The sequence below is a fragment of the Oncorhynchus keta genome, chromosome 34 (genome assembly GCF_023373465.1).
Source record: "Oncorhynchus keta strain PuntledgeMale-10-30-2019 chromosome 34, Oket_V2, whole genome shotgun sequence".
Lineage (NCBI taxonomy): Eukaryota > Metazoa > Chordata > Actinopteri > Salmoniformes > Salmonidae > Oncorhynchus > Oncorhynchus keta.
In genome coordinates this window covers 8,249,617-8,267,096 of record NC_068454.1, presented here as the reverse complement: position 1 = coordinate 8,267,096, position 17,480 = coordinate 8,249,617, and the positions used below count along the sequence as shown (strand labels likewise).

The 17,480-nt window shown below is 43.1% G+C and overlaps 1 protein-coding gene across 1 annotated transcript in view; it reads right to left on the bottom strand.

Moving 5' to 3' along the window:
* Window positions 1-17,480, bottom strand: part of LOC118366579 (FERM and PDZ domain-containing protein 4-like) — a 78,012-nt gene that overhangs the window by 31,445 nt on the left and 29,087 nt on the right. The window contains exons 3-4 of the mRNA XM_052492933.1: window positions 2,439-2,599; window positions 2,011-2,113 (exon numbers count right to left, since the gene is read on the bottom strand). Coding sequence (XP_052348893.1) covers window positions 2,011-2,113; window positions 2,439-2,599 — 264 coding nt within the window. The remainder of the gene's footprint in view (window positions 1-2,010; window positions 2,114-2,438; window positions 2,600-17,480) is intronic.

Genomic DNA, 17,480 nt, shown 5'->3' with positions numbered 1-17,480 from the left:
GACTGCGAGCCAGGCCTAATCGGCCAACATCAGTGCTCGACCTCACTAATGCTCTTGTAGCTGAATGGAAGCAAGTGCCCGCAGCAATGTTCCAACATCTAGTGGAAAGCCTTCCCAGAAGAGTGGAGGCTGTTATAGCAGCAAAGGGGGGGGGGACCAACTCCATACTAATGCCCATGATTTTGGAATGAGATGTAATACTAGCAGCTGTCCACATACTTTTGATCATGTTGTGTATCGGGTTGATAACTGCTTGCTAAGGTTACAGTTAGGGTAAGGGTTAAGTTTAGGGTTAGGGGTAAGGGTTAAGTTTAGGGTTAGGGGTAAGGGTAAGGGTTAAGTTTAGGGTTAGGTTAAGGGTTAAGGGTTAGGGTTAGGGTTAGGGTTAAGTTTAGGGTTAAGGGTTAAGTTTAGGGTTAGGGTAAGGGTTAAGTTTAGGGGTAAGGGTTAAGTTTAGGGGTAAGGGTTAAGTTTAGGGTTAGGGGTAAGGGTTCAGTTTAGGGTTAGGGGTAAGGGTTAAGTTTAGTTTTAGGGTAAGGGTTAAGTTTAGGGTAAGGGTTAAGTTTAGGGTTAAGGGTTAGGTTTAGGTTTAGGGTTAAGTTTAGGGGTAAGGGTTAAGTTTAGGGTTCGGGGTAAGGGTTATGTTTCGGGTTAAGGGTTAAGTTAACGATTAGTGTAAGGGTTAAGTTTAGGGTTAGGGTTAAGTTTAAGGTTAGGGGTAAGTGTTAAGGTTAGGGGTAAGGGTTAAGTTTAGGGTTAGGGTTAAGTTTAGGTTTAGGGTAAGGGTTAAGTTTAGGGTTAGGGTAAGTAAGGGTTAAGAATAGGGGAGGGATTGAGTTTAGAGTAAGGGTTAAGTTTAGGGTTAGGGTTAGGGTTAAGTTTAGGGTTAGGGTAAGGGTTTAGTTTAGGGTAAAGGTTAAGTTTAGGGTTAGGGTTAGGGTAAGGGTTAAGTTTAGGGTAAAGGTTAAGTTTAGGGTTAGGGTAAGTGTTTAGGGTTACTAGATAGTTTGTTGATATGTAACTGATAGTTTGTAGATAGTCTGTAGAGCATCTAGAGATGGTATCCAAAAAAAAAAGTGTTACAGCAATCTGTTCTAGCGATGCCTCATGCCTAGCCGTTAATCCTGTATCGGTACAGTAGTTTACTGCTGAGAGAGAGCACAACACACTGCAAGGCCAGGGGAGCAGTGATGGACTGGACTCCTTAGTCTCATTTTTCACTGCACTAATCTGCTGTACAGACACACTCCACAGTCCACAACATGTAGGTCATGAGAGGACTGGCCGTTCACTCACTCACTCACTCACTCACTCACTCACTCACTCACTCACTCACTCACTCACTCACTCACCACTCACCACCACTCACACTCACCTCACTCACTCACTCACTCACTCACTCACTCACTCGGGCGGTAGGGTAGCCTAGTGGTTAGAGCATTGGACTAGTAACCGGAATGTTGCAAGTTCAAACCCCCGAGCTATCAAGCTGTGTGTGCTGTCGTTCTGCCCCTGAACAGGCAGTTAACCCACTGTTCCCAGGCCGTCATTGAAAATAGGAATTTGTTCTTAACTGACTTGCCTGGTTAAATAAAGGTTAAAAAAAGAATTCACTCACTCACTCACCTGTGCCAAACACATGAATCTAATAAGTCGCATGGAAATAATGCTATACATTTGGACCTGCATGGTGCAGCAGTGGGCTAAATGCTCTAACCACTACTTTCACCTACACATTATTATTGCTATTTAAATTGAAACTATACAGAGGGAATTATCCTAAAAGTAGAATGTTCAGTTTGTTTCTTTTCAGGCATTAATGCATTCATATTAGACATTTACTGTCTACTGTCCCGGCTAAGGACTCACGAGTGATTAAAATGACTCAGACAGGCAAAGCACACACAGCTTGATATCACAATGTTCCAGGAAAGAACTGGCCTACAGTACAAACATAAATCCTATCTAAACTCAGCAGGGTGTGCTATTAGAGACGTTGAGATCCTGTACCTGACGAGGTCGATGACCATCTCCCTGGGGGCGGAGCTGACCAGCTCATCGTTAATCATGATGATCTCGTCTCCGGGGGTCAGTCTGCCCTCAGAGGGACCTCCTACCAAGACACAGGGAACCCCAGTGGTATCAATTACAACTTTTCTAGCTAGTAATTCATCTTTGTTTTCTGAATTCATTGTACTCTGGCCTTTAGGCTTAAGTTTGGCTAATTTATGAAGTACCCTAATGTGAATGGTCAATTAAAATAACATGAACATGGACTTTCATTGGATGTCATCACCCATTGGATGCCATCTTTTGTCATCTGGTCACCATTGGATAGTACGAAATCTTACTTCCTGTTGCTAATGGCTATATGTGACATTATTGGTTAGATGTGGTTGATTAATGCTGATTGGTTTACAGGTGGGCTGGTGTGTTACCTGGTGTGACTGACCGAACCACCACTGGTTTTTCACTGCCTGCCACAAAGCCAAAGCCCAGGACTGGATCTCGTTTCATCTCCACCTTACGGGGGGCCGGAGGTACAAACTTATCCCCGTCCAGACGAACCTCCTCCAAGGAGCTGCTTTGGGACACGTGGCTGGGAGAGGAGAAAGGGGGAAGGACAACCATAGAACAGGTAAGAATAGTATCACTCTGATGAAGATCCACTGACCAAAAGCTCAGTTACATTAAAGAAACGTGCATCTGAGTGGAAGTGTCCAGATGCTTTTTTCAATGAATCAACTATAGAGTTGAGGATTGAAAAGGGACGGGGGAGTAAATTACCGGAAGCTTTCGAAGTTTACCAGTAAACTACCAGAATTTTGGTATCTTTCAAGGATTTTATGTAATCTATCATGAGACGTTTAGTGGCCCTTTTCAGGATGTCAGATTATCACAGTGGTCTGTAATTATCTCATGTGTGGCCTTATCACATGTAAAATATATGAAATAATTCAACAAGATTTACAATAATAAAAATAAAAAAATATTGAAGGACAAAGCTGTAAAACGTTATCCTAAATATAATCCATCAGTTTAGTGAATATAATTGGTTTTTAAAATGAGGTTTTCAGCATTCAAGTATCCTTTAAAATGTTTTTACAAACTTGTATATATTTTACTGTCAATACTAATTTGTTGTCAATGTTTTTGCGTCAAACTGGTCGAAGTTATGAAAAAAGTCAATAGTCGGAGAAGTTGCAGAGGTAATTGAAAATAATTCCATTGTTGATGAGATGCTTTAATAATTCATTAATTATTAAACCACATGGTCTAGCTACTAGAAACTTATGGACAATATGGACACAGATAGAATACATTAATACTATATATGAATACAATTTTTTTAAAGCTATTCAAGTATACTCTTAGAAGAAAATATGCTATCTAGAACCTAAAAGGGTTCTTCAGCTGTCCTCATAGGAGAACCCTTTGAAGAACCCCTTTTTGGTTCCAGGTAGAACCCTTTTGGCTTCTTTGAAGAACCCTTTCCACAGAGTCCTCTATATGGAACCAAAAAGGTTCTACAATGGGGTCAGCCAAAGAACCCTTTTGGAACCCTTTTTTCTAAGAGTGTATAAATGACCAAAGGTACGATTGATTGCCCTAGATTTTCTGTTAATGACCAAACTTACTGAAGATTCCTGTAACTTTGGTAAATTACCGGGAGCTTTTCAACCCTAATAATGTGACAAAAAGACTGACACACCAGCTGAAAGACACAAATCTGTTTAGTTTTTTTACCATACATTTCCTATTTAAAACAGATGTGTGATTCAAAATATCCAAAATTAAAATGGGCCAAAAATTGGTTCAAAATCTATGTAACAATGTATGTAAAAATCTACATGCACCAAGATTCCATTCTATGAAATACTGCTGTAACTTTGGCCAGATTATTCTATAAATCTAAAAAAAAAAAATACAGTAGGAGTACAGCATTAAATATCTCTTCGATATGAACCAGTCTATTAAGATCCTTAAACGTTCAACGCTGAAAAGCAGCATTTAGTCTGAAATGACAAACTACTGCCATGCCTCCAAATAGAACACGTGGGCGATGACAATCAAGCTGCCATTGTATCTTCCTGCAGCCAACGCTCACTGCCACTCTTAATACGAACATCTCAAACAAAACCCACACACATACTGACACAGAACATGTACTCGATGCCTTTCAAGATTCAGCATTAAAACAGTATATGGCAGGGTCTTACATGCACGTGATTATTCAGGCACACTGGAAACCCGAAATAGACACTGTGGCCATTAGACAATGAGACAATTGGCCTGTGTGAGGTGGTGCATTATGGGGATGGTTAGTGAAGTGCCAGGGAGGGGTCAGTAAAAGGTTCTGAGGTTCAAACAGAGATTGGGATCATGTCTAACCTGTGGCACCACTGTGGTTGGCCAACCTGTCACTCACGGACTGTTACTCAATCTACCTCAAACCCTGATTTCCCCCTCTCATTTCAACTAGAAAAGGTTGAATTCAATTAGTTGATATTCATTCACATATTCTCTATGTAAATGCACTGCTATTCAATTGGACTACCATGCAAACTGTGTTGAATACCAGTGGTGTAAAGTACTTAACAAAAAATACTTTAAAGTACAGTTATTAAGGGGTGGCAGGGTAGCCTAGTGTTTAGAGTGTTGGACTAGTAACCAGAAGGTTGTAAGTTCAAATCCCCAGCCTGACAAGTTACAAATCTGTTGTTCTGCCCCCGAACAGGCAGTTAACCCACTGTTCCTAGGCCGTCATTGAAAATAGGAATTTGTTCTTAACTGACTTGCCTAGTTAAATAAAGGTAAAATACATTTTTTTAAAGTAATTTTCGGGTGTATCTGGATTTTACTTCACTATTTATATTTTTGAATACTTTTACAACATTCTTTAAGAAAATATTGTACTTTTTACTCAATACATTTACCTTGACACCCAAAAGTACTCGCTACATTTTGAATACTTAGCAGGACAGGAAAATGGTCCAATTCACACACGTTTCAACAGAACCTCCCTGGTCATCGCTATTGCCTCTGATCTGGTGGACTCAGGAAACACACAGGCTTCGTTTGTAAATAATGTCTGAGTGTTGGAGTGTGCCACTGGCTATCTGTAAATAATGTCTGAGTGTTGGAGTGTTCCCCTGGCTATCTGTAAATAATGTCTGAGTGTTGGAGTGTTCCCCTGGCTATTTGTAAATAATGTCTGAGTGTTGGAGTGTTCCCCTGGCTATCTGTAAATAATGTCTGAGTGTTGGAGTGTTCCCCTGGCTATTTGTAAATAATGTCTGAGTGTTGGAGTGTTCCCCTGGCTATCTGTAAATAATGTCTGAGTGTTGGAGTGTTCCCCTGGCTATCTGTAAATAATGTCTGAGTGTTGGAGTGTGCTACTGGCTATCTGTAAATAATGTCTGAGTGTTGGAGTGTTCCCCTGGCTATCTGTAAATAATGTCTGAGTGTTGGAGTGTTCCCCTGGCTATCTGTAAATAATGTCTGAGTGTTGGAGTGTTCCCCTGGCTATCTGTAAATAATGTCTGAGTGTTGGAGTGTTCCCCTGGCTATCTGTAAATAATGTCTGAGTGTTGGAGTGTGCCACTGGCGAAATGCTGCCATCTTGTTTGCTTAATATAAGGAATTTGAAATGATTTATACTTTTTGTTTTACTTTTGATAGTTAAGTATATTTTAAACCAAATTATTTTGGATTTTTACTCAAGTATCTTTACTTTTACTCAAGTGTGAAATGTGGGTACTTCTTCCACCACTGATCCACCATTTGTAGATCATGTCCAGTGCGCAAATGATAGCAGCCTTTACATTGACAGGTACATTTTTTTATACCACGTAAGCAGTTAAGAAAACAGTTTGTGTGCTGTTTTGTAGCTTTACATCTTTCTGTATTTTCCTCCAGCTTTCCCTTCTCCAATTCCCCTCTCCAGGAGCAGGATTGTAGCATCCAAGGCAGTAGCAGCAGCAGTAGCAGTAGCAGCTCTCTCCATGGTGCCCACTGTGCTGGGTAATTAGGCTCATGGGTTGGCTGAGGAGCCAGTGTGTAATTCACAGTCATTTCTGACACATGTTCCACTCGCCACTGAATACCCACAATTAATCTTTCAAGGCACTGAGCGAGAGCAGGGAGGTTGCAGCTAGGGTCTTTCTCAACATTTACATGGAGGCCTATGGCAACAGACACTCAGATGTCTTCTGACATTTCAACCACATTGTGAGGCATGTTATATGGTTGTTTCGCTTGCTTTAGGTTACGATTGTAACATATTGTATTCAAATTACATTCAAATTCACCAAGGTGCCACTGAGACAAATTGACTTCGAATTTGTAGTGTGAGTTTAATGGCGGTTGGCATCCAATAAATGTTGCATTACCGCCACTTACTAGACTGGAGTACAACTAGGCTGAAAAAAATAAATAAATAACCAACTACCCTACCATCTAACACTATGCCTATGTAACAGTAAAGACTTTACCTCCGTCCCCACGAACCCCGGCCTGGGCGCGAACCAGAGACGCTCTGCACATGTCAACAGTCACCCTCGAAGCATCGTTACCCATCGCTCCACAAAAGCCGCAGCCCTTGCAGGGTAAGGGGAAACACTACTTCAAGGTCTCAGAGCAAGTCACCGATTGAAACGCCACTAGCGCGCACCACCGCTAACTAGCTAGCCATTTCACATAGGCTACACCTACAATAAATAAATAATAATAATAAAAAAGAACACCACCCTACTCCACTATTTAAATCTATTTAGTCCTACCTCAGGTCAACTACCTGAAAGGATGGGACACCACCACTTAACACACCCTGTAAGTCTTCTGACGTCAAGTCTCGCATACCCAAATAACTTTCTGCAGCTGCCACCACAACCTTAATTTTCTGCGACTTTACATTCCATCCCTGCAGTACAGTTGATAACCATTGCTATAAATGCTCAAAATCCAATGTTACTGAAACACATATCACTTGTTGGTTGATATCTCTGTACTGATACAGATCTACTATTCACACCACTCCTCTCAGAATCCATCCCCCTAGACCCATCTTCCTCCACTTTCTTCACTGCTTCAGCATATGACAACTTCTGCTCTACACTAACCCTGGAAGCCTCAACCTGCCTCTCTCGCACGGGACATTTCTGATCCCCTGTCCCATGGGCACCACTACAATTAACACATACGGCTTCTTTCTCCAATGCTACACATTCCTTTGTGTCATGCCCTTCGGCACACTTCTCACACCTAGGAACCTCTCTCCTACACACTGCTGCCACATGCCCATAAGCTTGACACCTGTAACAACATAATGTATTCGGCACTAAAGCTTATACAGGGTAACTTATATATCCTAACATCATTTTGTTGGGCAAAGAATCAACATCAAAACTCAAAAGAACAGACAATGACTCTTCTGTTTCGCCACTCATGCCACCCTGTCTGTGTCGCACTAAACGACAAGCATCACAAACACCGGGAATCTTCCCCTTCAGTTGGTCAGCTTTTACATTTACCGCTATTAATCACTCCTTTCAATGGTGCCATTTTCTTGAAAGCAAAACAATTCACAAGTCTTGCCCCCATTCGTTTAACACAAACAAATATCACAAAACCACTTCTGGTTAACCTCACTGATTCCACAGCACCAAACTCGGTTTTCACCCACCCTGAAACCACAAATGAATCAGCCAAAAGGCAAGGGTCTGCTTTTATAAAAACTTCACTCCTATTGCCACAGACTCATCTTTATCCTGACCCTCGGTGCAAGCCTCGGGCTCCGAGAACCTCATCACACCAACCATCTCTGATACTTCACCCTCATTCTCTTCTATTTATCCTCATGTCTACAGCTCACTCTGCTTACACTTTCTACCATTCTTCTTTAACAAACCATCTCCCTTTTTTCTGCCATTTTTAACCGACTCAAGCTCACCTTCTTCCACCCGCTTAGACCTTCTCTGTCTCTCTTTTTCCCCTTCATTCCTCCTCCGTATTCCAAGTATAAGTCTCCTTATGATAATTCTGTACTTCTCCTGACATACATCTTGTTCTTGCCTTCCCAAGGGACGCCATTTAACCGTTTGTCACAATCTCCGTACAATCAGCATGAACCCCTCGGGAATGTAGCACTCAACAGTGCATCCCGCTTATAAATCAGCTGCTTCATCTTTATGGTCTGCTTTATCAATAACTACCGCAAAACTTTTCTATTTCAAACAAGCTCTTCCAACCACCATCCACCGTCTCGAGTTTCAGCATTGACATGACAACATACAGGCTTGCAGTTGACGTACGACTCCTAATGGTGGCCATGTTGGAAGACCACCGCATGAATTCTTCCAACAACAACAGCCGAGTGGCTACTCCAAACTTCATGATAACAGTGCCTAAAACAAGTTGATTTATCACCACAGTCATTTTCTGTGGAGTATTTGGCTGCTCTAACAAGGCAGGTAAGACAATGGGAAAAATATGTTTACAGATTCCCCGCAATCATGAAAACACCGTTGGTGATACCAATGAGATAAAACTCAAGAACTGTCACAAAAGCAAAGAAACCTTTTTGTCCGTCAGGACCTGAACCTGAGCTGCCAGTAGGTCTGCTATGATCATTTCATCACTGGAAAGTCAAGTCTGACTGAATTTGAGTTTAGGTTAGCTGTTAAAAACTTCTTAAGGGCCGGGGGCAGTGTTCGTAGATTCGGATGACTGACGTGCCCAAAGTAAACTGCCTGTTATTCAGGCCCAGAAGCTAGGATATGCATATAATTGGTAGCATTGGATAGAAAATATGCTGATGTTACTAAAACTGTTAATATAATGTATGTGGGTATAACAGGACTAATATGGCAGGCGAAAATCTGAGGACAATCATCCAGAATAATTTTTTTGAGGAGACCACCCATTGAAATCCTTGTTTACGCGAGATTCAAAGGAAGACCTCCCAGATTGCAGTTCATAGGGCTTCCACTAGATGTCAACAGTCTTAAGAAAGGGTTTCAGGCTTGTTTTTTAAAAAATGTGCTAGAATTTGTAGTTTTTCTAAGTGGCTCTCATTTGGATTGTAGTCTTGTGGCGCGCGTGGATGAGGGCGTGGATGAGGGCGTGGATGAGGGCGTGGATGAGGGTGCGCACTTCGTTATTTACCTCCGGTAATGAACACACTGTTCTCTTTCTTAATTAAATTGTATCATTTATTTACATATTAGGGTACCTGAGGATTGATTAGAAACGTTGTTTGGAAAAAGTTTATTGGTAGCTTTTGGGATTCCTTTGTATGCATGTTGAACTAGTGGAACGGGTGGATTACTGAATCAAACACACCAAATTAACCTGTTAAGTCGACCCTCTACTTTTTCGAACATTCTGTTAAAAATTGCGCAACATTTCAACGCCCTGCTACTCAGGCCAGGAATATAGTATATGCATATGATTAGTATGTGTGGATAGAAAACACTCAGACATTTATAAAACTGGTTAAATCACGGCTGTGACTATAACAGAATGTGCGTTTCATAGAAAAGTGCAGGAAAATCTGATCACTGAAAATGGAAATAAATATCCTTGCGCTACTTCCAGGAATTGTTCAAAGTGAACCAAATTAAATGAGGCCGAGTTTGCAGTGCCTACAGCTTCCACACGATGTCTAGAGTCTTGTCATTTGATTCAGCTTTGATTCTTGGTCAAACCGAATCAAGGGAACCGATTCCCTCCGGTCTCCGACCGGATGTTTTGGTCGAGCTCTCTCCAGACATTTTTTCGAGACGGACACCTATAGAATTTACATCGCCTCCTGATGAATTTTATCGCTTATTAACGTGTACTAATACCTAAAGTTGCTTTACAAAAGTATTTCGAAGTGTTTTGTGAAAGTTTGTCGTCGACTTTTTGAATTAAAAAAATGACGTTACGTTATGAAACACTATTTTTTGGGGGGTGTTACATGCTATCAAATAATAGCTTCTCATGCTTTCGCCGAAAAGCATTTTAAAAATCTGACTTGTTGCCTGGATTCACAACGAGTGTAGCTTTAATTCAATACCCTGCATGTGTATTTTAATGAACGTTTGAGTTTTAACTAATACTATTAGTATTTAGCGTAGCGCATTTGCATTTCCAGAGCTCTAGATGGGACGCCTGCGTGCCAGGTAGGAGCAAGAGGTTAACTGACTTTTCTGGGTTATAAAGAAGGACTTTATTGAACAAAACGACCATTTGATGTGTAGCTGGGACCCTTGGGATTGCAAACAAAGGAAGATCTTCTAAGGTAAGGGATTTATTTTATCGCTATTTCTGACTTTTGTGATGCCTGTGCTGATTTGGAAAATGTTTTTAATGATTTTGTGTGTTGGCGCTGTCCTCAGATAACCGCATGGTGTGCTTTCGCCATAAAGCGTTTTGAAATCTGACAAAGCGGTTGGATTAACAAGGAGTTAAACTTTTAAATGATGTAGGACACTTGTATGTTCATGAATGTTTAATATTACAATTTTGTCATTTGAATCTGGCGCGCTCCAGCGTCACCGGATGTTGTCGAGTTTGATCCCGATAACGGTATTTGTGCGCTAAGAGGTTTTAAGCTAACCAGGTGTTAACAACATCACTGTACACAAAATTATCTAGCTAGATAGCTTTTGGTCTAATTATTAGCATGTGTCGGGTAAGTTTTGGGGAAGCACATTTTTTTCACCATAAAAATGCATATTTATAACAAAGGATTGCATGCCTCTATCATCGCATCTGTAGATTAATGTAAGCCTACTATTCCTAATGTGATAAGTAGATTGGATAATGATAATTTAGGCTATTAATAAATGCATGGTGGAATAGGCTTACAGACTATATCAGAAATGTTTCATTCCTAAATACTGGTAAAATGTTGCATTTGATAAACATTTCATGTAATTCTACTACACGTTATATGATATTAGCAGAATCTTTTTTAATATGATGGTAGCCTACTCGACTGACAACACATCAATAAAAATGGCCTTGTCTTACATTTAACATTTACATTTAAGTCATTTAGCAGACGCTCTTATCCAGAGCGACTTACAAATTGGATGCAACCATGTAATCTAGGCGGAAAAGGGGTCCTAAAGGGGATCCAGCTTTTGTCAAATGAACGTCAAAAGTAAAAAATAAAAAAAACGCATTTTAACTAACCCTAACTCTTTTCCTAACCTTAACCACATTTTCCTAACCTGCTGCGTAAATTCTCCTAATCTGCTACGAAATGTCAAATATTTTTTTACAGTCAAAGCAAGGTTAGAGTCAAAGCAAGGCTAGGTCAGAGTCAAAGCAAGGCTAGGTTAGAGTCAAAGCAAGGCTAGAGTCAAAGCAAGGCTAGGTTAGAGTTAAAGCAGGGCTAGGTTAGAGCCAAAGCAAGGTTAGAGTCAAAGCAAGGCTAGGTTAGAGTCAAAGCAAGGCTAGGTTAGAGCCAAAGCAAGGCTAGGTTAGAGTCAAAGCAAGGCTAGGTTAGAGTCAAAGCAAGGTTAGAGTCAAAGCAAGGCTAGGTTAGAGCCAAAGCAAGGCTAGGTTAGAGCCAAAGCAAGGTTAGAGTCAAAGCAAGGCTAGGTTAGAGCCAAAGCAAGGCTAGGTTAGAGTCAAAGCAAGGTTAGAGTCAAAGCAAGGCTAGGTTAGAGCCAAAGCAAGGCTAGGTTGGACTCAAAGCAAGGCGAGGTTAGAGCCAAAGCAAGACTATAGTAGAGCCAAAGCAAGACTATAGTAGAGCCAAAGCAAGACTATAGTAGAGCCAAAGCAAGACTATAGTAGAGTCAAAGCAAGACTACAGTAGGTTAGAGCCAAACGAGCCTCAGTGATGTGCCTCGTACAGACAGACTCTCTGCATCCAATACACTCTGTCCTCCTCTGGAGCTCTTATGCAACCTCTCTGCCGTCACGCCGTTCAAGCTCTCTAGCCCGTGTCAATAGTTCCCCAGACTATTTCCTACTGGTCAATGCAAAGCATCATAATTATAACATGTTTCCCTTATATGGCAGCTACATGTAATCACAAGGGAAATGATGTGTACACCTTTTCTACTGTATTACAGCAGGGTTTTTATATATACTGTATATATATATATATATATATATATATATATATATATATATATATATTCTATGAGTACATACTGGATCTAAATTAGAATGCATCGTGTTATGCATGAAGAGATAGGGAAGTAAGAATGCCAGAGTGGGTCTGGGAATCTTGTCGATGCAGGCTGTCATATTTATACTGCTTCAACATCACTGCTGGGAGAGCAGTGGAGAGCAGAAGAAAATACATCCTCCTACAGAAACATCATAAGAGATGAAGAAGCAGCCCTCACCTGTTACACTGTGCTTTGTAGTCCCAATACAGTACACAACACAACAGTAAACTACATTACAGTACAACACACTACATTACACTACAGCACAGTACATTACACTACACAAAAGTACACAACAGTACAGTACACCACCCTACATTACACTACAGGACATTACACTACATTACAGTACAATACATTACACTAAAGTACACTACACTACAGTACACTACATTACAATACAGTACACGATGGTAAAGAACCGTACACTACACTACAGTACAGTACAGTACACTACACTACAGTACACTACAGTACAGTACAGTACACTACACTACAGTACACTAAAGTACAATACACTACACTACAGTACACTACATTACAGTACACTACAGTACAGAACACTACAGTACACTACATTCCATTACAATACAGTACACGATGGTAAAGAACCGTACACTACACTACAGTACACTACAATACACTACAGTACAGTACAGTACACTACACTACAGTACACTACAGTACAGTACAGTACAGTACACTACACTACAGTACACTAAAGTACAATACACTACACTACAGTACACTACATTACAGTACACTACAGTACAGAACACTACAGTACACTACAGTACACTAAAGTACAATACACTACACTACAGTACACTACAGTACAGAACACTACAGTACACTACAGTACAGAACACTACAGTACACTACAGTACAGAACACTACAGAACGGTACACTACATTACAAAAACGTACACTGCAGTATAGTACAGTACACAACAGTACACTAGAGTACACTATGGTAAAGAACAGTACACTACACAACAGTAGACTACACTAAAGTACACGACAGTACACTAAAGTACACTACAGTACAGAAAGCTACACTACATTACAAAATGATACACCGCAGTACACTGCAGTATAGTACGGTACAGTACTCTACAGTGCACTACACTATAGTACACTACAGTACACTACACCACAGTACACCACAGAACAGAACATTACACTACACTACAGTACACTACAGTATAGTACAGTACACTACAGAAGAGTAAACTAGTACACTACAGAACAGTAAACTAGTACACTACAGTACACTATAGAACAGTACACTAGTACACTACAGTACACTACAGAACAGTACATGAGTACACTACAGTACATTACACTACAGTACATTACACCACAGTACACTACAGTATAATACAGTACACTACAGAACACTACAGAACAGTACAGAACAGTACACTACATTACACTACAGTACGCTACAGCACAGTACACTACATTACACTACAGAACACTACAGCACAGTACACTACATTACACTACAGTACGCTAAAGTACAGCACAGTACATTACACCACACTTATCTAGTATAAAGAAGAGTACACTACACGCATGTACAGAACAGTACATTACACTACTCTACTCTACAGACAGTACACTACAGAACACAACAGTACACTACAGTACACTACAGTATAGTACAGTATTCTACAGTACAGCACTCTTCAGTACATGACACTACAGCGAAACCACAGTCAGAAAGAGAGATTTTACCTGTAGTCCTCCTCAGAAATCCTGAACTGGCAAAAGATTGATGATGCTGATAACACTGTTCCATGGTATCTCCACAGCTATGTCACCGTGGCATCTTCACAGCTACGTTACCCTGGCATCTCCACAGCTATGTCACCCTGGCATTTCCACAGCTACTACACCCTGGCATCTCCACAGCTACTTCACCATGGCATCTCCACAGCTACATTACCATGGCGTCTCCACAGCTGCATCACACTGGCATCTCCGCAGCTACGTCACCCTGGTATCTTCGCAGCTACATCACCTGGGATCTCCACAGCTACCTCACCCTGACATCTCCGCAGCTACTACACCCTGGCATCTCCTCAGCGATATGACCCTGGTATCTCCACAGCTATATCACCATGGTATCTCCACAGCTACGTCACCCTGGCATCTTCACAGCTACGTCACCCTGGCATCTCCACAGCTACTACACCCTGGCATCTCTACATCTACTACACCATGGCATCTCCACAGCTACTACACCATGGCATCTCCGCAGCTACGTCACCCTGGCATCTCCATAGCTACGTCACCCTGGCATCTCCACAGCTACATCACCCTGGCATCTCCACAGCTACATCACCCTGGCATCTCCACAGCTACGTCACCCTGGCATCTCCACAGCTACATCACCCTGGCATCTCCACAGCTACGTCACCCTGGCATCTCCACAGCTACGTCACCCTGGCATCTCCACAGCTACGTCACCCTGGCATCTCCACATCTACGTCACCCTGGCATCTCCACAGCTACATCACCCTGGCATCTGCACAGCTACGTCACCCAGGCATCTCCACATCTACGTCACCCTGGCATCTCCACAGCTACGTCACCCTGGCATCTCCACAGCTACGTCACCCTGGCATCTCCACAGCTACGTCACCCTGGCATCTCCACAGCTACATCACCCTGGCATCTGCACAGCTACGTCACCCAGGCATCTCCACATCTACGTCACCCTGGCATCTCCACAGCTACGTCACCCTGGCATCTCCACAGCTACGTCACCCTGGCATCTCCACAGCTACGTCACCCTGGCATCTCCATAGCTATGTCACCCTGGCATCTCCACAGCTACGTCACCCTGGCATCTCCACAGCTACCTGCAGTCTCATAGAGATCTAAATAAGTCCCTTTGCGGATGAATTCTTCAGGAGACGGAAAACAATTAGGCTTTACTTCTCTGCTCCAAAGAGCAAGCTACAGTGAGGAGGCTGGAGCGTGTCTGTGAGTGTGTGTTTGTCTGTGAGTGTGTGTGTGTGTGAGAGAGTGTGTACGGGCAAGGCAGGTGTCTGTGTGTGTATGTGTGCTTGTGTGTGAGAGAGAGAGTGTGGGCTGGCAGGGCATGTGTCTGTGTGTATGGGTGTGTGAGTGGGTGTGTGAGAGAGTGTGTGCAGGCAGGCCATGTGTCTGTGTGTGTGGGTGTGTGAGTGGGTGTGTGAGAGAGTGCGTGCGGGCAGGCCATGTGTCTGTGTGTGTGGGTGTGTGAGTGGGTGTGTGAGAGAGAGAGTGTGGGCTGGCAGGCCATGTGTCTGTGTGTATGGGTGTGTGAGTGGGTGTGTGAGAGAGTGTGTGCGGGCAGGCCATGTGTCTGTGTGTGTGGGTGTGTGAGTGGGTGTGTGAGAGAGAGAGTGTGGGCTAGCAGGCCATGTGTCTGTGTGTATGGGTGTGTGAGTGGGTGTGTGAGAGAGTGTGTGCGGGCAGGCCATGTGTCTGTGTGTGTGGGTGTGTGAGTGGGTGTGTGAGAGAGTGTGTGCGGGCAGGCCATGTGTCTGTGTGTGTGGGTGTGTGATTTGGTGTGTGAGAGAGTGTGTGCGGGCAGGCCATGTGTCTGTGTGTATGGGTGTGTGAGTGGGTGTGTGAGAGAGTGTGTGCGGGCAGGCCATGTGTCTGTGTGTATGGGTGTGTGAGTGGGTGTGTGAGAGAGAGAGTGTGGGCTGGCAGGCCATGTGTCTGTGTGTGTGGGTGTGTGAGTGGGTGTGTGAGAGAGTGTGTGCGGGCAGGCCATGTGTCTGTGTGTGTGTGGGTGTGTGAGTGGGTGTGTGAGAGAGTGCGTGCGGGCAGGCCATGTGTCTGTGTGTGTGGGTGTGTGAGTGGGTGTGTGAGAGAGTGTGTGCGGGCAGGCCATGTGTCTGTGTGTGTGGGTGTGTGAGTGGGTGTGTGAGAGAGAGAGTGTGGGCTGGCAGGCCATGTGTCTGTGTGTGTGGGTGTGTGAGTGGGTGTGTGAGAGAGTGTGTGCGGGCAGGCCATGTGTCTGTGTGTATGGGTGTGTGAGTGGGTGTGTGAGAGAGTGTGTGCGGGCAGGCCATGTGTCTGTGTGTATGGGTGTGTGAGTGGGTGTGTGAGAGAGTGTGTGCGGGCAGGCCATGTGTCTGTGTGTATGGGTGTGTGAGTGGGTGTGTGAGAGAGTGTGTGCGGGCAGGCCATGTGTCTGTGTGTGTGAGATACAGTGTGTGCGGGAAGGGCAGGGCATGTGTCTGTGCGCAGAAAAAGAAGGAAATGGAGAATCAGTATTCTGAAGGATGGATGGGGAGAGAGAGAGAGTGGAGGCACTAGCAATGACGTGGCTAGAATAATCACAGGTTACCAAAAGCCTCCAAAACATCTGGGACTCTCCTATTCTCTTCTCTTTTCCTCTCCTATTCTCTTCTCTTCTCCTTTCCTCTCTTTTCCACTCCTCTTTTCCTCTCCTCCTCTCCTCTTTTCCTCTCCTCCTCTCCTCTTTTCCTCTCCTCCTCTCCTCTTTTCCTCTCCTCCTCTCCTCTTTTCCTCTCCTCCTCTCCTCTTTTCCTCTCCTCCTCTCCTCTTTTCCTCTCCTCCTCTCCTCTTTTCCTCTCCTCCTCTCCTCTTTTCCTCTCCTCCTCTCCTCTACATTTTTCTCTCATTTTTTAATCTCCTCTTCTCCTTCTCTTTTTTCCTCTCCTCTTCTCCTTTCCTCTCCTATTCTCTCCTCTTTTCCTCTCCCCCTCTCCTATTTCCTTTCCTCTCCTCTTTTCCTCTCATATTCTCTCCTCTTCTTCTTTCCCCCTCTCCTATTTCCTTTCCTCTCCTCCTTTCCTCTCATTTTCTCTCCTCTATTCCTCTCCCCCTCTCCTATTTCCTTTCCTCTCCTCTTTTCCTCTCATATTCTCTCCTCTTTTCCTCTCCCCCTCTCCTATTTCCTTTCCTCTCCTCTTTTCCTCTCATATTCTCTCCTCTTTTCCTCTCCCCCTCTCCTATTTCCTTTCCTCTCCTCTTTTCCTCTCATATTCTCTCCTCTTTTCCTCTCCCCCTCTCCTATTTCCTTTCCTCTCCTCTTTTCCTCTCCCCCTCTCCTATTTCCTTTCCTCTCCTCTTTTCCTCCCATATTCTCTCCTCTATTCCTCTCCTCTTTTCCTCTCATATTCTCTCCTCTATTCCTCTCCTCTTTTCCTCTCATATTCTCTCCTCTATTCCTCTCCTCTTTTCCTCTCATATTCTCTCCTCTATTCCTCTCCTCTTTTCCTCTCATATTCTCTCCTCTTTTCCTCTCCCCCTCTCCTATTTCCTTTCCTCTCC